Source organism: Hypanus sabinus, chromosome 23 (genome assembly GCF_030144855.1).
Source record: "Hypanus sabinus isolate sHypSab1 chromosome 23, sHypSab1.hap1, whole genome shotgun sequence".
Lineage (NCBI taxonomy): Eukaryota > Metazoa > Chordata > Chondrichthyes > Myliobatiformes > Dasyatidae > Hypanus > Hypanus sabinus.
Window position 1 is genome coordinate 1,083,821 of NC_082728.1, and position 21,870 is coordinate 1,105,690.

Below are 21,870 nucleotides of genomic sequence, written 5' to 3' on the forward strand. Positions count from 1 at the left end.
CCGGTATCACTTCATGATGGTAGATGTCAGTTGTCGTTAAAACATGATCTCTTGTGTTTCTTCTGATCAACACACAAAATGCTGGAGGAACTCAGCATGTCAGGCAGCATCTATGGAGGGGATTAAACGGTCGATATTTTGGGCTCATCCTTCATCAGGACTGGAATGGAATAAGGCAGGAGTCAGAATTGCCACCCATCCCTAGCTTTCCTTCCCCCTTCCCCCCCCCCCCCCATAACCCTCTCTCCTCCTCCCCTCTTCCCTGCATGTACCCATGTGTAATGCAATAAGATTCTGCCTGTTCTTTGTCTGGCTGACAGGTACAGGCAGCCAGTTTGCTGTTTGTGGATAACCCAGTGGGCGCAGGTTACAGTTACACCACTGACAGCGGTGCTTTTGCCAAGGACCTGGACACGGTGGTGAAAGACATGATGGTCCTTCTCCAGAACTTCTTCCAGCACAAGCCTGAGTTCCAGGTACTGGCAGCAGTGGGTGTGGCACCATGGGGGTTGTATGTGGGTGCCCGATGCCATGAGGTAGGGTCACAAGGTGAGGACCTGCTCCTCCACCAACAGGAGAATTAGGGTGGGGTCAGGGGATCAGGGCTGAGGATCAAAGGTGGGGTAGGGTCAGGGTTTAGGATGGGTTTTGGGAAGAAGGTGGGGTGGGGGGGGTTCAGACTGGGTTGAGGATCAAGGGTGGGGTGGGGGGGGTTGGGTCAGAGTTTAGGATGGGTGTCCAAGTGGGGTGAAGTGTTCATGCTGGCCTGAGAATCAAGGGGTGTCAAGTCAGGGGTGACTGGCTTCTCTCTCTCCACAGAATGTCCCGTTCTACATTTTCTCAGAATCGTACGGTGGGAAGATGGCTGCAGCCATTGGACTGGAACTACTTCAGGTAGAAGTCAGAGGGTCATGGGGAAGAGTCAGGGTGGAGCAAGGTGAATCAAAGGGTCAGGATGCGTCGTGGAGTCTCAGGGAAATCGGGTCGTGGGGTCATGTGTGAACTCAGAGGGTCACAGGGAAGGGTCAGGGCAGAAGTCGCTGGATTGTGGGCAAGAGTCAGGGTGAAGGGTCATGGTTAATGGGAGGGGTCAGGGTGTGTAGTGGGGTGACATGGAAATTGGGCTGTAGGGTCAGGTGGGATCAAGACAGAGGGCCACAGCGAATGGTCAGGGCAGAATGTCATAGGGTCATGGAGGATAATGGTTAATGGGAGGGGTCAGGGTGGGTAGTGGGGTCACAGAAAAATCAGATCATAGGGTACCAGAGTTGTGGGGAGTGGTTAGGGCAAGGGTCGCAGTGAGTGGGCAGGGTCACAGGTAAGAGTCATGGTAGAAGGGTCAGGGCAGAGGGTCATGTGTTTGCGGAGGGTGGGGATGGAGGGGGGGATAGAAACAGAGAAACATAGAAAACCTACAGCACAATACAGGCCCTTTGGCCCACAATGCTATGCCGAACATGTTTTTACTTTACAAATTACCTAGGGTTACCCAAAACCCTCTATTTTTAAAAAACTCCATGTACCTATCCAGGCCTCTTAAAAGACCCTATCGTAACTGCCTCCACCACAGTCACTGGCAGCGCATTCCACGCATTCAGCACTCCCTGCATACAAAAACTTACCCCTGACATCCCCTCTGTACCCACTTCTGAGCACCTTAAAACTGTGCCCTCTCGTGTTAGACATTTCAACCCTGGGAAAAAGCCTCTGACTATCCACATGGTCAATGCCTCTCATCATCTTGTACACCTCTGTCAGGTCACCTCTCATCCTCCATCGCTCCAAGGAGAAAAGGCCAAGTTGACTCAACCTGTTCTCATAAGGCATACTCCCCAGTCCAGACAACATCCTTGTAAACCTCCTCTGCACCCTTTCTATAGTTTCCACATCCTTCCTGTAGTGAGGTGACCAGAACTGAGCACAGTACTCCAAGTGGGGTCTGACCAGAGTCCTATATAGCTGTAACATTACCTCTCGGCTCTTGAACTCAATCCCATGGTTGATGAAGGTTCATTTCCCAGTATCAGATCAAGTACAGCCTCTCCTCTTGTAGACTTATCTACATATTGTGCCGGGAAACCTTCCTGAACACACCTAACAAACTCCACTCCACCTGAACCCCTTGATCTAGGGAGATGCATTTGGGAAATTAAAATCTCCCTCCATGTCAACCTTGTTATTATTGTATCTTTCCAAAAATTTGTCTATAAAAAACACCCAGTTCAGTTATTGATCCATTCCTGTTCCTAACTTCCACCCAGAGACTCAGTAGACAATCCCTCCTCGACTTCCTCCTTTTCTCCAGCTGCGACACTATCTCTGATCAGCAGTGCCACGCCCCATCTCTTTTGCCTCCCTCCCTGTCCTTTCTGAAACATCTAAAGCCTGGCACTCTAAGTAGCCATTCCTGCCTCTGAGCCATCCAAGTCTCTGTAATGGTCACAATATCATAGCTCCAAGAACTGATCCACACTCTTAAGTTCATCCACTTTGTTCATGATACTCCTTGCATTAAAATAGACACATCTCAAACCATCAGTCTGAGTGTAAGCTTTCTCTATCACCTGCCTATCCTCCCCCTCATGTTGTCTACAAGCTTTCTCAATTTGTGAGCCAGTTGCCCCATCCTCTGTCTCTTCAGTTTGGTTCCCACCCCTAGCGATTCTAGTTTAAGCTCTCCCCAATAGCCTTAGCAAACCTCCCTGCCAGGATATTGGTCCCCCTCGGATTCAAGTGCAACCTGTCCTTTTTGTACAGGTTATACCTGTCCCAAAAGAGATCCCAGTGATCCAGAAATCTGAATCCCTGCCTCCTGCTCTAATCCCTCAGCCATGCATTTATCCTCCACCACATACTATTCCTATACTCACTGTCACGTGGCACAGGCAGTAATCCCAAGATTACTACCTTTGAGGTCCTGCTTCTCAACTTCCTTCCTAACTCCCAGTAGTCTGTTTTCAGGACCTCTTCCCTTTTCCTACCTATGTTGTTGGTACCAATATGTACCATGACCTCTGGCTGATCTCCTTCCCACTTTAGGATGTCATGGACGTGATCAAAAACATCCCGGACCCTGACACCTGGGAGGCAAACTACCATCTGAGTTTCTTTCCTGCATCCACAGGATCACCTGTCTGACCCCCTAACTAAAGAGGCTCTTATCACTGCTGCCATCCTCTTCCTTTCCCTACCCTTCTGAGCCAGGGGTGGGGCTCTCGCCCAGGCTGGCTGTGGTGGGGAAGAAAGGTGGGTGGAATGGATGGGGGGGATGTGAGCTGATACAGACAGTGACTGGGACTCCTTCCACACCATGCACCCCCCCCCCCCCAACAGGCTGTGCTCCACAAGAAGGTCAAGTGCCACTTTGCCGGGGTGGCCCTGGGTGATTCCTGGATCTCCCCACTAGGTATGTACTGTACTGAGAATTGGGGGGGGGGGGGGGAGGCTAAGGGAAGGGGCAGTTGGGGACAGGGCCAGGACAGCAGTGGTTTGACTCTCCTGGGGGGGGGGGTGGCGAAGGGGACAGTCTGGGTGGGAAGGGGACGTTTGGAGTTTGAGGGCTTTGGAGGGGCTGGAATATTTGGGAGTTTGTGTATGCGGAGGGGAGGGAAGCAACTCCTCCATCAGATATTGACAGTTTTCTCCCCTGTTCCCACAGACTCAGTTCTCTCCTGGGGACCCTTCCTCCACAGCATGGTGAGTGGACGGGTGGGCTGTGTCACGCAATCCGTCCTTGTCATCCACCCTGTCTGAACCCCATCCTGTTGCCCGCCCTATCTCACCCTGACCCAACCAGTTCTCATCTTTTCCCCCCACCATCCCTGACTGTCCATTCCTCCAATATTGTCACTGTCGTCTCCCCCACCCCAAAGCTGTGGTCTCTCTGAGCCCTGAATGCTTTCTCTATCTGACCTATTCGCCCACCTCCCCACCCCCTCTACCACCTGCACCCCTCACTTCCCATCTGACTGCCCTTCTCCACAGTCTTTGCTAGATGACCGAGGCCTGGACGAAGTCGGTGCTGCTGCAGCCGAGGTTCAGGCAGCCATCGAGGCTGGGCATTACCAGCAGGCCACCGAGCTGTGGGCCCAGACTGAGGATGTCATTGAGAGGGTGAGCACTGGTCTGACTGCCACTCAAGGCAGGTGGAGTCGCGGCTTGGGCGGGGTTTGTCACAGATCGTCGTCCGGCACAGGGAGGTTGTGGCACAGAGTGAGGGATGCCAGTGAGGATTAGGGGTGCTGACGTGACCTGTAACGCAGAGAGGTTGCAGGAGGTTCGTTTTGTCCTGGGATGGTACGGGGGTGGGGGGAGGTCAGTGGGTTCCGGGGTTTGCCCTGGGATGGTGCGGGGGTGGGGGGAGGTCAGTGGGTTCCGGGGTTTCTCCTGGGATGGTGCGGGGGTGGGGGGAGGTCAGTGGGTTCCGGGGTTTGCCCTGGGATGGTGCGGGGGTGGGGGGAGGTCAGTGGGTTCCGGGGTTTGCCCTGGGATGGTGCGGGGGTGGGGGGAGGTCAGTGGGTTCCGGGGTTTCTCCTGGGATGGTACGGGGGTGGGGGGAGGTCAGTGGGTTCCGGGGTTTCTCCTGGGATGGTGCGGGGGTGGGGGGAGTTCAGTGGGTTCCGGGGTTTGCCCTGGGATGGTGCGGGGGTGGGGGGAGGTCAGTGGGTTCCGGGGTTTGCCCTGGGATGGTGCGGGGGTGGGGGGAGGTCAGTGGGTTCCGGGGTTTGCCCTGGGATGGTGCGGGGGTGGGGGGAGGTCAGTGGGTTCCGGGGTTTCTCCTGGGATGGTGCGGGGGTGGGGGGAGGTCAGTGGGTTCTGGGGTTTACCCTGGGATGGGTTCCGGGGTTTGCCCTGGGATGGTACGGGGGTGGGGGGAGGTCAGTGGGTTCCGGGGTTTGCCCTGGGATGGTGCGGGGGTGGGGGGAGGTCAGTGGGTTCCGGGGTTTCTCCTGGGATGGTACGGGGGTGGGGGGAGGTCAGTGGGTTCCGGGGTTTCTCCTGGGATGGTGCGGGGGTGTGGGGAGGTCAGTGGGTTCCGGGGTTTGCCCTGGGATGGTACGGGGGTGGGGGGAGGTCAGTGGGTTCCGGGGTTTCTCCTGGGATGGTGCGGGGGTGGGGGGAGGTCAGTGGGTTCCGGGGTTTCTCCTGGGATGGTACGGGGGTGGGGGGAGGTCAGTGGGTTCCGGGGTTTGCCCTGGGATGGTGCGGGGGTGGGGGGAGGTCAGTGGGTTCCGGGGTTTCTCCTGGGATGGTACGGGGGTGGGGGGAGGTCAGTGGGTTCTGGGGTTTACCCTGGGATGGGTTCCGGGGTTTGCCCTGGGATGGTACGGGGGTGGGGGGAGGTCAGTGGGTTCCGGGGTTTGCCCTGGGATGGTGCGGGGGTGGGGGGAGGTCAGTGGGTTCCGGGGTTTGCCCTGGGATGGTGCGGGGGTGGGGGGAGGTCAGTGGGTTCCGGGGTTTCTCCTGGGATGGTACGGGGGTGGGGGGAGGTCAGTGGGTTCCGGGGTTTGCCCTGGGATGGTGCGGGGGTGGGGGGAGGTCAGTGGGTTCCGGGGTTTATCCTGGGATGGGTTCCGGGGTTTGCCCTGGGATGGTGCGGGGGTGGGGGGAGGTCAGTGGGTTCCGGGGTTTGCCCTGGGATGGTGCGGGGGTGGGGGGAGGTCAGTGGGTTCCGGGGTTTCTCCTGGGATGGTACGGGGGTGGGGGGAGGTCAGTGGGTTCCGGGGTTTGCCCTGGGATGGTGCGGGGGTGGGGGGAGGTCAGTGGGTTCCGGGGTTTATCCTGGGATGGGTTCCGGGGTTTGCCCTGGGATGGTGCGGGGGTTTGCCCTGGGATGGTGCGGGGGTGGGGGGAGTTCAGTGGGTTCCGGGGTTTGCCCTGGGATGGTGTGGGGGTGGGGGGAGGTCAGTGGGTTCCGGGGTTTGCCCTGGGATGGTGCGGGGGTGGGGGGAGGTCAGTGGGTTCCGGGGTTTGCCCTGGGATGGTGCGGGGGTGGGGGGAGGTCAGTGGGTTCCGGGGTTTCTCCTGGGATGGTGCGGGGGTGGGGGGAGGTCAGTGGGTTCTGGGGTTTACCCTGGGATGGGTTCCGGGGTTTGCCCTGGGATGGTACGTGGGTTGGGGGAGGTCAGTGGGTTCCGGGGTTTGCCCTGGGATGGTGCGGGGGTGGGGGGAGGTCAGTGGGTTCCGGGGTTTGCCCTGGGATGGTGGGGTTGGTCTCGGATGGGGGCTGTCCACAGTAACAGGTCCCTGTTCTCTGGCAGTGCACAGCTGGTGTGAACTTCTACAACATCCTGAAGGAACGGAGCCCAGAGCAATCTCCCAGAGAGAGGAGTCATCACATGGGTTTGTGATTAGGGGAAGATCTGCTCCAGGGAGAGGGGGGTGAGTGGGTAGTACTGAGGGAGGGCTACACTGTGGGACAGATCGTGGTGCGTGAGGCCTCGAGAAAGTCAATTTATTTCAGAATAAACCCTGTAGAACAGTGACAAGGATGGAGGAAAGTGTAGGAGAGAGGAGTTTCATCTTTGGCAGAGGACTGCAGCAGTTTCCTTCTTGGAGGAATGCTGTTTTCCCAAGTTTTGTTGAGCCTGTGCTCAGACTGTGGTAGCGACGCTGGCTGGCAGGTTGCCAAGGTTTATGTCTGCAACTTTAATTGGGAGCTGGGATGGATTTCACCAGTTGATAACATCAATAAGTCATCTCCCAGCTGTGTGTGGGACAACTGGGAGAAGAGTTTTGCAGCGAATCCTTGACTTTTACTTGGATGGTGTACATCCTTGACTTTTGCTTGAAACATCAAGGTGGCCTGGCTGTGCACCAAGATGGACAGTGGCTGCAGTTTCTTCGCACAGATTTCCCTGCCTGTCTGGAGGAGACTATTATTCTTTCTCTCTTCTCAGAACTGCTCTTCAAAAGATTGATGTGTTGTGACTGAGTTCATTCAGTGGCATTTGATTTTTGACTTTGTGGGGCTTTAAGATGGCAGGCTACTGCTCCAAAATGGTGAGACCTCACTCCTATGCAGGAGCTGTAGCTTTTGACAAAAGAACTCTTGAAGGCCTGCTACCTTTCAGACTGATAACTCTTTAAAAAGTTGCAGTACAATGTGATGTCACTGCACCTCTGAGGGCAAATGCAGAAGTTAGCTCTCATGCCTGTGTCTATGGGTGGAGATAAGGCCATTATTGGGATCAGTAAGATGTACCAAAAGTCCCTTTTCTGCCTATGTTTTGCTAAAAGAGGTGTCCTTGGCCATAAGTAATGGGGTAAAGCTGGAAGGGGTCTCTGTGTTGATAGAGCCAGTGTCAGGCCCCATATAAAAGGTGACCCCCTATAATGTACACCTTCACCTCCAGCAAGTAGACCTCCTCCCTCAGCTGTGTTCTTTGGGTGAGGTGAGGTTGCCAGTCACCTGTATGCTGCTCAAGCCAAGCGGAGGTCATTTTGAGCAGAGGTGTACTTCCCATCGTAAGGTATTCATGGAGCTGGATTGGCCAGGGCATGCTGAGGGGTACTTTCATGTGTGGCACGGAAGGGAGCATTACCATATCCGGTGGGCAACAGCTGGCAATGTGGCCTTGCCTGCAAAGACTTCGGGCATGTGTAAGAATTGCCCTAAACACCAGGCAGCTGAAGAGGTGGGTTGAGGTAAAGATCTGGAAGGCCAAGAGGAAGAAAACAAATCTCCAGGCTTCTCCACTGCAGGAGGAAGAACCAGGGCCTTTCCTTATCGCAGCCAGAGGACTTGGATCTTTCTGCAGCTCAGCAAGGGCCTGGAGAAGCCATGAGAGAAGAGGACCCAGAGTCTCTCTGAAATGAAGGTCACAAGACCTCCCCACATTGGCAGACAACAAGGAAGAGGTACCTCTCTATCTAAAAACAGGGAACCAACTAAGGGGGAAGATTTAGCCCTACAAAAGGCTGCATACTCTGGGCACGCCGCCCCAGACCGGGAAGGTGGTCCCATCACTCAGGAACCCTCTGTGGAAAGAGACTCACTCTCAGCCGAGACAGCATCTCCTGAGCTTGTAGCCTCTGGTTTGATGGGTAGCCCTGCTGAACAGTCTAATGGGGCTGAACTGTCCTTGCATGGAATAGAGTGCTCGGATCGTGTATCTGCCAGGCAGGGGATTGACACTGATGAACAGGGTTACGTGGTGGGTGGGGGTCACCTGTGGGGTTGGACTCAGACTGTGGTCTTTAGAGAAGTAAAGTTCCCTTCTGGAGGTCATTGGGCCCCAGTGTCCGATGGGATCTGGAATACTGGATCAACGTAGTCACTGAAGGAGTGGATTGCCAGGGTTACGATAAGTGCGACTCCTTTGTGTGTTTACCCCCCAGGGATGGGTAACCAAGATGACACAGATGCAGAGGTGGGTGAGACCAAGGACGCTGAGGAGGCCGATGGGATGCCCAAACCAGGGAGAGCAGTAACAGTGAGCAGAGGGCCAGTCCTGTCCTGCCTCAGGAACAGGCTGTGGGTGCTGTTACCAATCCAGGAGGAGCAGGGTCTCCATAATACTGGTCCTGAGTGCTGAGATCGATACTGGACTTGCTGTTAGAGAATGAGACAGGGCAGGTGACAGAGGTTTGTGAAGGAGAACACTTGGCATCCAATGATCACAATACCACTAGTTTCAAATTAAATATGCAAATAGATAGGTCTAGTCTGTGATTCTAAATTAGAGATGGGCTAATTTTGATGATATCAGAAAGTTTCTGGCAAGTATGGATTGGGACAGGTTCTTCTGGCAAAGGTGTACTTGGTAAGTGGGAGGCTTTCAAAAGTGAAATTTTAAGAGTACAAAGCTTATATGTACATGTCAGAATAAAAGGTGAAGATAACAGATCTCGGTAACCATGATTTTCAAGAGATATTGAAGCTCTGGTTAAGAAAAATAAAGGAAGTGTGTTGCAGGTATAAACTAATGAGTTGCTTCTTCAGTGTAAAAAATGCAAGAGAACGCTTAAAGTAATCAGGAGGGCTAAAAAAGGCATGAAGTTGCTCTGGCAGACAAGGTGAAAGAAATCCTAAGGAATTCTGTAGATATGTTAAGAGAAAAAGAATTGCAAGGGACAAAATTGGTCCTCTGGAAGATCAGAATGGTAATCCACACGTGAAGCCAAAAGAGATGGGGGAGATCTTAAATGAATTTTTTGTATCTGTATTTACTGAGGAGATGGATACAGAGTCTACAGAAGTCGATTATAAAGGATGAGATCTCAGTGTACTTGAAGACACATAAAATAGGCTGTAGTCAGCGTGGTTTCCTCAAGGGAAAATCTTGGCTAACAAACCTGTTGGAATTCATTGAAGAAATAACAAGCAGGAGAGACAAAGGAGAATTGGTTGATGTTGTGTACTTGGATTTTCAGAAGGCCTTTGACATGGTGCCACACATGAGGCTGCTTAACAAGCTACAAGCCCAAAGTATTACGAGAAAGATTCTACCATGGATAAGGTAATGGGTGATGGGCAGGAGGAAATGAGTTGGAATAAAGGGAGCCTTTTCTAACTGACTGCCCAGGACTAGCAGTGTTCCACAGGGGTCTTTGTTGGACAGATTATTTTTTTTACGTTAAATGTCGATGATTTGGATGATGGAATTGATGGCTTTGTTGCAAAATTTGCAAACAATATGAATGTAGGTGGAGGGCAGGTAGTATTGAGGAAGTAGAGAGGCTACAGAAGGACTTGAACAGATTAGGAGAATGGGCAAAAAAATGGCAGATGGAACAGTGTCAGGAAGTGTATGGTCACGCACTTCGATAGAAAAAAATGAAAGGATTCACTATTGTCTTAATGGAGAGGAAATACAAAAAAGCTGAGGTGCAAAAGGAGTTTGGAGTCCTTGTGCAGGACTCACTAAAGGTTAATCTGTAGGCTGAGACCGTGGTACAGCAAATGCATTATCATAAAACCTTGGTGAGGCTTTGCTTGGAGTATCGAGCAGTTTTCAGGCCCTTGTCTTGGAATGGATGTGCTGAAACTGAAGAGGGTTCAAAGGAGGTTCACTAAAATGATTCCGGATTGAGTAGCTTGTCATATGAGGAGTGTTTGATGGCTCTGTATCTGTACTCACTAGAATTCAGAAGAATGAGGGGTGACCTCACTGGGTATTAAATGGTGAAAGGCCTTGATAGAGTGGATAGAAACATAGAAAAACTACAGCACAATACAGGCCCTTTGGCCCACAGTGCTGTGCCGAACATGTATTTACTTCAGAAATTATCTAGGGTTACCTGAAGCCCTTTTAAAAGACCCTATTGCATCTGCCTCCACCACCATCGCCGGCAGCCCATTCCACGCACCCACCACTCTCTGCTAAAAAACAATTACCCCGACATCTCCTCTGTACCTACTTCCAAGCACCTAAAAACTGTGCCCTCTCGTGATAGGTATTTCAGCCTCGGAAATAGCCTCTGACTATCCACGTGATCAATGCCTCTCATCACTTTATACACCTCTATCAGATCACCTTTTGGGTCTGAGAGGAAAATTGGATTAGCCATGATGAAATGGTGGAGCAACTTCAATGGGCCTTATGGCCTAATTCTGCTCCTATATTTTATGGTCTTATAACAGCATCAGCTTCTTGGACCCTGTACAGATTACAGAGGAGGAGGTGCTTGCTGTCTTGAGGCAAATTCGGATGGTTAAATCCCCAGGGCTTGACAAGATTTCCCTTGGACCCTGCAGGAGGCAAGTGCAGAAATTCCTGAGGCCCTTCCAGCGATATTTAAATCATCCTTAGCGACAGGCAAGGTACCAGAGGATTGCAGGACAGCCAATGTTGTTCTGCTGTTTAAGAAAGGCTCTAAACATAAGCCAGGAAATTATCGGCAGTGAGTCTGACCTCATTAGTGGGGAAGTTATTGGAAGGTATTCTAAGGGACCAGCTATGAATAGTTGGATAGATAGGGACTGCTCAAGGATGGTCAACATGGCTTCACATATGGTAAGTCATGTCTAACCAGTCTTGAGGAGTCTTTTGAGGAAGTTGCCAGCAAAGTTGATGAAGATATTTGAGAAGGTCCCGCATGGGAGGTTAGTCAAGAAATTCAGTTGCTTGGCATTCAGGATGAGGTAGTAAATTGGATAAGTACTAGGTCTGTTGTTGTTTGTCATCTATATCAATGATCTGAATGATAATGTGGTTAACTGGATTGGTAAATTTGCAGATGACACCAAGATTGGGGATGTAGTGAACAGCGAGGAAGACTATCATGGCTGTCAGTGGAATCTAGACCAGCTGGAAAAATGGCGGATGAAATTTAATGCAGACAAGTGTGAGATCTTGCAATTATTTAGGACCAATCAGCATAGGTCTTACACAGTGAGTGGTAGGGCACTGAGGAATGTGTCAGAACAAAGGGATCTGAGAATATAGGTCCACCATTCATTGAAGGTGGCAGCACAGGTAGGTTGGGTGATAAAGAAAAATTTTGGCACATAGACCTTCATAAATGGATGTATTGATTACAGGAGATGGGATGTTATGTTGGAGTTGTATAAAATTTTGGTGAAGCCTAATTTGAAGTGTTGTGTGTAGTTTTGGTCACCGACCTACAAGAAAGATGTAAACAAGTTTGAAAGAGTACGAAGAAAATTTACAGCGATGTTATATGGAAAGATTGAATAAGTTAGAAATGTAGAAAATTGGGAGAAAATTTGATGGTGGGATACAAAATTATGAAGTGTATAGATACTGTAAATGTAAGCAGGCTTTTTCTACTTAGGTGGGTGGGACTGCAACTGGAGGTCATGGGTTAAGGTAAAAAGTGAAAAGTTTAAGGAGAACATGAGGGGAAACTTCATTCAGAGGGCCATGAGAGTGTGGAACAAGCTGCCATCACAATTTCTGCATGCTAGCCCGATTTCAATGTTTAAGAGAAGTTTGGATGGGTACATGGATGGTAGGGGTATGAAGGGCTATGGTCCAGGTGCAGGCTGATGGGAGTAGACAGGTTAAATGATTTGGCATGAACTAGAAGGTTAAAGGGCCTGTTTCTGTGTTGTACTTCTCTATGACTATGACTTGCCAATGACTGATGGATGCACCTGCCTGGGATTGTGCAATCCATCCACACATCCCTTTAAAAGAAGTGGGAAGTCATGATAGAGACTGGAAGCCCAGTTAGGGGTGGATAGGCTCAGTGTAAGGAGGCCTGCTCCTGCTAGCCTGGGTGTTAGCAAGAAGATGTAGCACTTTCATGAAGGTCAGAGTGGTGAGTAATATCAATGGCAGCAGGAAGATGTACCACGGATTCCATCATCTCTCGGTCCTCAGGGAACAAAGATATGTGGTGAGCTTCCTCCAGAAAACACACACATTCCAGGAGATAAATTCACCTGGCTCCTGAATTGGTGCGGGAAGGTCTACATGAGTCAGCTGAGCTCCAGTTCAAGCAGAGTGGTGATATTGTTGGAGATAAAGTAAATCAGCTCAAGCCAGGCTGCCTGCTGCATCTTGCCATGTGCTTGGGTGAACCATTATACTTTGTTAATGTGCATGTCTCTGTTTTGGGAGATGGCTGTGCTGTTGGCTACTTTGACTGAGGTAAGATTGTCCTCATGACAGTTGAGCATCATTGCAGCTGCTTGGATCTTTTGATTGGTGGAATCTCCATTCTGGCCCCTGTGCCTGAGGTTTGCAACTCAGCTGACTACAAATTTCCAGGACACACGTCTGCCATATGTCACGGCATCCATTCTCAGACCACCGCTTGGCATGGATGGATGGTCTCTACCGAGTCTCATTCTGTCTGTTCTGGGAAGCCTGGAGGGGAGAGCCTGGAAGGGAGAGCATAGGGCTTTCCCCTCCCTGAGGCTGCGGTGGGTCTGATTCTTGCAAGGAATAACTCATCCATCTGTCCTGAGGTAGGCCTGTCAGTTGCCTTTCTCTCTCTCTATCTCTCAATCAGGAGATGGCATTTGACAGGGTGAATCATAACTAATTCCTCAGGACTCTGCATGTGTTCAGACTCGGACCACATTTTGTTGCCTGTGTCCGTCTGTTGTATGCCACCATTGAGTGCCTCATAAAGGTCAATAGGTCCTTGATGGTACCCATTTGCTTCATGACGGGGCTGTGTCAGGGCTGCCCATTGTTGGGGCAACTGTTCTCTGTGTAGAGCCTTTCCACTGCCACCTTCAAAAGCAGTTGACAGATCTGGTTCTTCACGAGCCGGAGATGAAGGTAGTCTTTTCAGCTTATGCCAGCAATATCCTCCTCACGATCACTGACCCTGTTGACCTACAGAGGAAGCAACACTGCCAGTGGATCTCCTGAGCTGTGTCCTCTGCGAGGGTCAAGAGGAGCAAGTGCTTTGCTCTTTTAGTGGGTCAGTGGGAGATGAAATCCCTGTCGGAGCTAAGACTGTTTATGTAGAGCACCACGCACCACCTGTGTCTGGGGGTGTACCTCAGATCCACTGTGGAGACTCAGCAGGCAAGCTGGCAGGACTTAGATTTGAAAGAGGCTGCCTGGCTGGGAAGCTGGTCAGCTCTACTCCATGTAATCTCATACCGGGCAGACTATTGGTCATTAACCAGCTGATAGCCTCTATGTTTTTGTACTGGCTGGTCACTTTAGTCCTGCCCACTCTATTTGTCACCAAAACCCAGAGGAAGCTGGTGGACGTCTTTGAGGCAACAGGAGGCATTGGGTCTCTGCTGCAATCCTGTGTCTTCAGAGTGAGGAGGGCATCAGTCACTGGTGTGCACAGGGACCCAGCTAGCAGCTTTCTGCTTCAGGACCCTGCATAGATACATCTTCACTGAGCACCCTCTGAGGGTCAACACGCTGGGGTCATTGACATCAGCAGGATATGTGGCTCCCAGAGGGGAGCATCAGCCATGCCACAATGTGGGAGCTACTGCAGGTCTGGGATAGGGTCTCCTCTAGTCAGAGTGCGCCTGCAGGAAGCAGCACTCGGGTCGTGGTGGAGGTCTTTTCACATCCTGTTATGACGGGTGCAGGTGGCTCGGGGGTGTGGAGTGGCTCTGACCACACCAACCGTGCTCCACCGTTGGTGCTTGTGGGATGCAAACCCCAAAATCTCCTTCAGGAGCCAGTCCCACACAGCATGAGCTGCCTCTTGGAGTTACCTACTGTGCCATTCCATGATGTGCCAATGCTCTTTTGCACACTTTTCACTTCATTGCCCCTGCCTGCTGACTGAACACGCCATGACAGTCTGTCTTACCATCAGGCGGTGAGGGAGATCCCCAGTGGAAGTCTCTGTGTGCAGGGGTTTTTCCCCTGTACACTGGGAACTTGGGGTGGATGGTGCTTCACCGGGCTGAAACATGTAATAGAAATCTGAGCAGGTTCACTGATGCCCCACCCACATGGATAGGAGGAGTCTGTGTTCCATGCCTCTGTGGAGTGTGAGAGGCTGCAGCCCTTGTTTGAATAGTAGAATGGGCTGCTCCTCATGTTCTCCCAGCACTGCAGCCCCACGGTTCTGGTATATGGGCTCATAATAAGGAGGGGGCAGGCTGCTCAGAGGATGTCTTGGTGGGCTTGCTCTTGCACCTGGCCAAGGTGGCCATTCACAGTCCAGTCAGTGAGATGTCAAGGACTACAAGCCCCTCTTACAGAGCTACATACATGCCAGGGTGAAGGTACATGTGATCATATGTGTTCAGTAGGGGGTTTCCATGAATAGTGGCCCCCAGGGAATTTAGTGCATTAAAGATGGTAATAACTGTATTTTAACTTGAATCCTCTATTATATGTCTTTTGGGTCACACAGTGGGAGACGGCGGTACTGAGGGAGAGTCAAACTATGGGAGAGGGTGGTACTGAGGGAGGGTCACACTATGGGACAGGTCAGTATGAGTCCCTCCCCCCAGCTCCCACTGACAACACCTTTGTCTCTCAGTCAGCCTGTTCCAACGACATGTGCGCCCCCTGCAACATCGCAGCCTGGCAGAACTGATGAACGGACCAATAAGAAAGAAGCTAAAGATCATCCCAGACTTCGTAGAGTGGGGCGGTAAGGGGTGGGGGAAGGGGTGCTGGGTTGGGAGGAGGGGGAGTTGGGAAGTTTTGATTGGGGGAGATTGTTTAGGTGGGTGGGTTAGGGGGGGGGATGGTTGGATAAAGTTGGGATTGGTGCTTGGAGGAGGTTAAGGTTGTAATGGGATTGGCTTTGGGAGGAGGTTGTCGCATTGAGAGGAGTTTGAAGTTGTGGTTGTGTTGGTATTCGTGTTGGGAGGAGGTCACGGTTGGGATTTATGTTGGGAGGAGGTTACAATTGTTTAGGGATTATCATTGGGAGGGGGTTGTAGTTGGGATTGGCATTGAAAGGGGATTGTGGTTATGTTGGGATTGGTGTTTTGCTATTGCTATAGCAATATTGCTATATTTCTTCACTATTCTTGGTTGGTGCGGCTGTAACGAAACCCAATTTCCCTCAGGATCAATAAAGTATGTCTGTCTGTTTGGAGGTGGTTGTAATTGTGATGGGATTATGCTGGGAAGGAGTTTGTGATTCAGTGTGGTGTTGGGAAGAGGTTGCAGTTGCGTTGGGATCATGGTTGAGAGGACGTTGTGGTCGGGATTGGCATTGGGAGGAGGATGTGGTTGGGATTGGTGTTGGGATTATGGTTAGAAGAAGGATGCAGTTGTGATTGGCGTTGAGAAGAGGTTGTGGTTTGGATTGGCATTGGGAGGTTGTGGCTGTGTTGGAATTATCGTTGGAAGGAGGTTGCATTTGTGATTGGCATTGGGAGGAGATTGCGGTTTGTTGGGTCTGATTGTTCAGGTTGCCATGGGGTCTCCAACCTCTAGACCCGATTCGAAAATATTGGGCCTCAATGTACAGATTTACTGACTTTGGTCATCTTCCAAAGACTGAGCATCACTTTGCACCATATACTGCTGATTGAAACCTGAGTCATTACATGTTGTAATAATTTGTGGATGAATGAGAACATCATTGGAGTGGTTCACCGAGATGTGGACAGACAGGGGAGACATTGATGGTCCAGGCTGTGAGACAGAATACTGGGAAATAGGATTTAATCCAGATATATGTGAAGTGGTGAAACAAGGTGAGAGAATGTGTAGTATTGGGAGGAGTAGAGGATCTGAGCATGCGTGTGTCCAAAGGTGTTTAAAGGCAGAAGAACAGGACAAAAGGGTGGCAAAAGTCTCGGAGTTGTACAGCCACAGAATACATGGGCAGGAAGTAAACACAGCACTAGACCAAACTTGGAGCATTGTGTACCCTACAGGGTGACAGTGGTGCTGAGGGGAATCATGAGGATGTTGTGGGGGTTTGTGTGAGGGAATGTTCTGCCACACACAGGGTGGATGTGGTCTAAAGCTCTTGGCTGGTATAGGCTGTGCTGTAACACAGGTGGGACTGCCCTCTGTAATTGAGATGGGAGGATGGCATCTGATCAGCAGAAACAATTTTAATAGAATGTCTCTTCCATTAAAGGTCAGGCCAATGAGGTCTTCAGAAATATGGAGGGTGACTTTATGAAGCCAGTGATTGACACAGTGGATCAATTGTTGGCTGCAGGTGTCAACGTCACGGTCTATAATGGACAGCTGGACCTAATTGTGGATTCATTGGGTAAGGCTCTCCCTGCCTTTCCTCACAGGTTTCTTAAGGAACTAACAGAATGACAGTGTCACTTATTGTGACATCTGCCCTTTGATGCACCCCCTCCCATGCACTGGGTCCTCTTTCAGAGACTTGTGTTAGTGACAGAGGGCATGTCTCTCTGCTAGGTGTCAGTGCCTGTACCCAGTGGGTTGGCCTGTCACTACACCAACTACTGCCTGTATGGCACCAGGAATTCATGAGAAAGAAGTTTACTGGGAACAAGTTCTTGAGAATAGCTGTTTGTAAATGGCCACACTAATATATAGCTTTATATGTTTCACTGAGGTTGCCTTTACTCTGTGAACTCTAAAGGATACAGTCCAAGTCTGGGTATTCCAGGAACTTTCCCTGTGCTCCTTCGGTTGTTTTTCCTTCCTTAGAATCTGTATGCCCTGGAGAACTGGGGCAGACATCTCTTCTCAAAACCTCGTACAATAAAGGCCAGACTAATATCTTCATGCCTGTTTGTTACTGCAGTTGCTTTGTGTCTTTCAGAGATTCATGTACAAAGGCTCCTGTAAACACCGTTTCAAATAACCTGCCCCTCTTTTTCAAGAATCTGTCCCAATGGGGTGTAGTAAATGTGAAGTGGGACAGATTGGAATTGTTCCTGGGTTCAGGAATTTAGGTGGAAGATGTTGTTGCAGTGTGGGATTCACTGGGGGGGGGGGGGGGGCATGGAGGGCAGTCAGAATCCGTATCAGGTTTACGATCTCTGGCTTGCATAATGTGAAATCTCTGCTTTTGCAGGCATTAAATTACAAAACAAAAGGAATAGTGAGGTAGTGTTCATGATCCACTCTGATGGCGGAGGAGAAGAGGCCATTCCTAAAACATTTTGCGTGTGTCTTCAGGCTCCTGTAGTTCCTGCCTGTTGGTAGCAATGACAAGGGGGCATGTCCTGATGGCAAGGGTTCTTGGTGATGGATGCTCATTTCCTAAGGCACCACCATTTGTAGGGAGGGTTGTGGGAGTGATACAGAATTGTGAATAGATTCACACATCCCACCCTTCCTTTTCTCTCTTCCTGCTGTATCACTTCTCTCTTCATCTCTGTGTTGTCAACACACACAAAATGCTAGAAGAACTCAGCAGGTCAGGCAGCATCTATTGAAGTGAATAAACAATCAACATTTCTGACCAAGCCCCTTCTTCAGGACTGGAAAAGAAGAGGCAAAGATCCCAGAATAAGAGGGTGGGGGGGGAGGGAAAGGAGAAGGAGGAAAGCAAGAAGGTGATGGATGAAGCCAGGAGGGTGAGAGAGGGAGGATGAAGTAAGAAGCTGGGAGGAGATGGGTGAGAAAAATGTAAAGGGCTGGAGAAGAGAAATCTGTTAGAGAAGAGTGGGCCAGGAAGCTGGAGGGGCACCAGAGGAGATGATAGACAGGTGAGGAGAAGAGGTAAGAGAATAGAAGAAGAGGCAAGGGGGAGGGGAAAATTACCAGATGGAGAAATAGATATTCATGCCATCAAGTTGGAGGCTACCCAGATGAAATACAAGGTGCTGCTCTTCCACCCTGAGGGTGGCCTCATCTTGGCACAAGAGAAGGCCAAGGACCAACATGTTGGAAAGGGAATGGGAGTCAGAATTAAAATGTTTGGGTACTGGGAAATTTTGTTTTTGGCAGATGGAATGGAGATGCTTGACGAAGCTGGAGAGAGTCCAGAGGAGGTTCATGAGGATGATTCCAGAATGAAAGGGTTACCATATGAGGAGCATTTGGCAGCTTTGGAATTGAATTGATTTTATTACTTACATCCTTCACATACATGAGGAGTAAAAATCTTTGTTATTTCTCCATCTAAATGTGCAATGTCCACTTTATAGTAATTTGTAATAAATAGTATGTATGACTGGACAGTCAATATAGCATAGAAATACAATTGCAACAGCATGAATTAATCAGTCTGATGACCTAGTGGATGAAATTGACCCGGAGCTTGTCGGTCCTGGCTTTTATGCTGTGGTACCATTTCCGCAGCATAAAGCTTGGTTGAGATGACTCGGGTCCCCAATGATCCTTGAGGCCCTTTTTACACACCTGTCACTGTAAATGTCCTGAATAGTGGGAAGTTCACATCTACAGATGCACTGGGCCGTCCACACCACTCTCTGCAGAGTCCTGCGATTGAGGGAAATACAGTTTCCATACGAGGTAATGATGCAGCCAGTCAGGATGTTCTCAATTGTGCCCCTGTAGAAAGTTGTTCAGATTTGGGGGCAAATACCAAACCCCTTCAACAATCTGAGGTGAGAAAGACACTGTTGTGCTTTTTTCGCCACACAGCCGGTATGTACAGACCAAGTGAGGTTCTTGGTGACGTGTGAACTGAGGAACTTAAAGCTGTTCACCCTCTCAACCCCAGATCCATTGATGTCAATAGGAGTTCACCTATCTCTTTTCTGCCTGTTGTCTATAACCAGCCCCTTTGTTTTTGCGACATTGAGGGAGAGGTTGATTTCTTGATACCACTGTGTCAGGGTGATGACTTCTCTGTAGGCTGCCTCATTATTATTTGAGATTAGGCCTGTACTCTCACTGGAATTTAGAAGGTTGCAGGGGGGTGAATCTCATTAAAACCTACCGAGTGTTGAAAGGACTAGACAGGGTGGATGTGGAGAGAAAGTTTCCTATGGTGGGTGTTACCCAGAACTAGAGGGTACAGCCTCAAAATTGAGGGTCGACTCTTTAGAACAGAGGTAAGGAGGAATTGTTTTAGCCAGAGAGTAGTAAATCTATGGAATGTTCTCCCACAGTCTGCAGTGAAGGCCAAGTCCATGCGTATGTTTAAGGCGGAAGTTGATTGTTTCTTGATCTGTCAGGGCATCAAAGGATACGGCAAGAAGGCAGGTGTATGGGGTTGAGAAGGATCCAGGATCAGTCATGATGGAATGGCGTAATTCTGGTCCTATGTCTTGTGGTCTTAAAGTGGTCCCCCAATTTATGACAGGTTTCACCGATGCAGAAGAGGCTGCATTGGGAGCAGCAGATACAATAGACAATCCCAGAAGATTCATAGCTTAAGTGTCTCCTCACCTGGAAGGACTGGTTTGGGGTTCTGAATGGAGGTGAGGGAGGAGATTATGGGCAAGTGTAGCATTTTGGCCTCTTGCCAGGAGGGAGATTAGTGGGGTGGGGTGAATAGACAAGGGAGTCATGGAGGGAGTGATCCCTGGGAAAGGTGGAGAGTGGAGAGAAAGGTAAAGATATCTGGTAGGGTCCCATTGAAAATGGCGAATGTGGAGAATGATGTGTTGGATGCGGAGGCTCATGTGGTGGTAGGTGAGGATAAGAACTCTATCACTGTTAAGACAGCGTAAAGATGGGGTGAGTGTGGATGTTCAGGAAATGGTGGAGATGCAGGTGAGGTTAGCATCAATGGTGGAGGAAGGGAAACCCTGTTCTGTGAAGAAGAACATCTCTGATGAGGCAGAAACAAAGGAACTGAGAAAAGGGAATAGCATTTTTACAGGAGACAAGGTGGGGAGAGGTATAGTCAAGATAGCTGTGGGAATCGCTAAGTTTATAAAAGATATTGGTAGACAGTTTGTTTCCAGAGATGGAAACAGAGATTGAGAGAGGCGAAGGAGGTGTTAGGCATGGACCAACTGAATTTAAGGGCAGGATGGAAATCGGAGGCAATATAAGTGAAATTGACGAGTTCAGCATGGGTGCACGAAGCAGCAGCAATGTAGTGGAGGGAGAATTGGGGAGCGCTACTGGGGAACGCTTGGAAATGGGCTGTTCCATGCAGCCAATGAAGAGGCGGGCATAGCTGGTGCCCATTTGGGTGCTCCTGGTTACATCTTGAGTTTGCAGAAAGTGGATGGAGCCAAAAGAGATTCTTGAGGATGAGAACAGGCTCTTCTACGCAGAAGAGGGTAATGACGGAGGGGAACTGGTCGGTGTGTTGTCGACAAAAGAAGTGGAGAGCTAGAAGGCCATCTTTTTGGAGGAAAGAAGAAGAGGGACTGGATACCTGTGGTGAAAATGAGGCGGTCAGGAAAATGAAAGTAAGTGAGGAGATTGAGAACGTGAGAAGTGTCGGATGTAGGTGGGAGGGGACTGAACTAAAGGGAATAGAATGGAGTCGAGGCATGTGGACACGCGTTCAGTGGGGCAGGAGCAGGCAGAAACAATAGGCCTAACTGGACAACCCAGTTTGTGGATCTTGGGTAGGGAGTAAAAGTGAGCAGTGCAGGGTAAGGGAACTATGAGGCTGGTGGCAGTGGATGGGAGTTCTGCATAGTTGATGAGGTCAGTGATGGTGTCAGAGACCATTTTATGATAGTCCAGAGTGGGGTCCTTTTCAAGGGGTAAGAATGAGGAGGTGTTGGAAAATTGCTGCCTGGCTCAGCAGGGTGGAGGTCAGTCCAGCAGCAGCTCCTTTGTTGGTGGGTTTGATGGTAAGGCTGGGATTGGTGCAATGAGAGTGGAGGGAAGTGCTTTATGGTCTTTCAGATGGGTAAGGTTTGAGGAGGAGAGAGGAGTACTGAAGTTGAACTGGATTATGTCTCATTGGCAATTAGAGATGAAAAGATCCAAAGCAGGCAGAGCTAGAGCGGGGTGTTCAAGAAGAGGAGAGGGAGGGTTGGAATGGGAGAAGGGATCATCAGTGCAGGGTGGAGAATCCATGCCAAAGAAGTAGGCTTGGAGACAGAAGTGACGAAAGAAGAGCTTGGAGTCATGGCGGACTCAGCTCACTGAGGTACGGGCGAAGGGGGACAAAGGTAAGACCCTTGCTGAGGACAGAATATTGCATCTCAGAGTGGGGAAGGTCGGAGGGAATGGCAAAGACACAGCAAGGATTACAGCTGAGATTGAGGTGGGAGGAAAGTTGGTGGTGTTAGAGGGGAGGGGAAGGTTGAATGTTCAGGAAAAGTAGGGTGGGAGGATGATGGAGGATCCAAGGACCCAAGAGGTGACAGGACAACTTGAGTTACCAGGGTTGGGGAGTAGTGGTGGGAGAGGGAGGCCAGGGCTCCAGTGGCAATGAGGTAGGTCTCGGCTTGGAAGTGGAGACAGCTGAGGTCGAGGCTGGAGCTAGAGCTAAAGGCCGCATAATCTGCAGACTGAAAGTGGCAGGGTTATTGGAACCAGAGATAACAATGGCAGGATTTTCATAGGTGGTAAGGTTCGAAGAAGAATGCTGAGTGTTGATGTTTTATCTGCAATTAGGCATGGGATTCAAGGGGTCATTGCTTTGTAGATCCAGAACTGGCTTCCCCACAGAAGGCAAAGA

General features: G+C 50.2%; 1 protein-coding gene across 3 annotated transcripts in view; it reads left to right on the top strand.

Annotated features, from left to right (window-relative positions):
* scpep1 (serine carboxypeptidase 1) overlaps window positions 1-21,870 on the top strand; it is a 38,644-nt gene that overhangs the window by 14,695 nt on the left and 2,079 nt on the right. For 2 of the 3 annotated variants that reach the window (XM_059948141.1, XM_059948142.1), the window contains 8 exons: window positions 321-476; window positions 820-894; window positions 3,334-3,406; window positions 3,659-3,696; window positions 3,985-4,113; window positions 6,261-6,342; window positions 14,890-15,003; window positions 16,456-16,593. In XM_059948141.1, the coding sequence (XP_059804124.1) occupies window positions 321-476; window positions 820-894; window positions 3,334-3,406; window positions 3,659-3,696; window positions 3,985-4,113; window positions 6,261-6,342; window positions 14,890-15,003; window positions 16,456-16,593 (805 nt within the window). The remainder of the gene's footprint in view (window positions 1-320; window positions 477-819; window positions 895-3,333; window positions 3,407-3,658; window positions 3,697-3,984; window positions 4,114-6,260; window positions 6,343-14,889; window positions 15,004-16,455; window positions 16,594-21,870) is intronic. The other variant, XM_059948143.1, reaches the window with a different exon arrangement.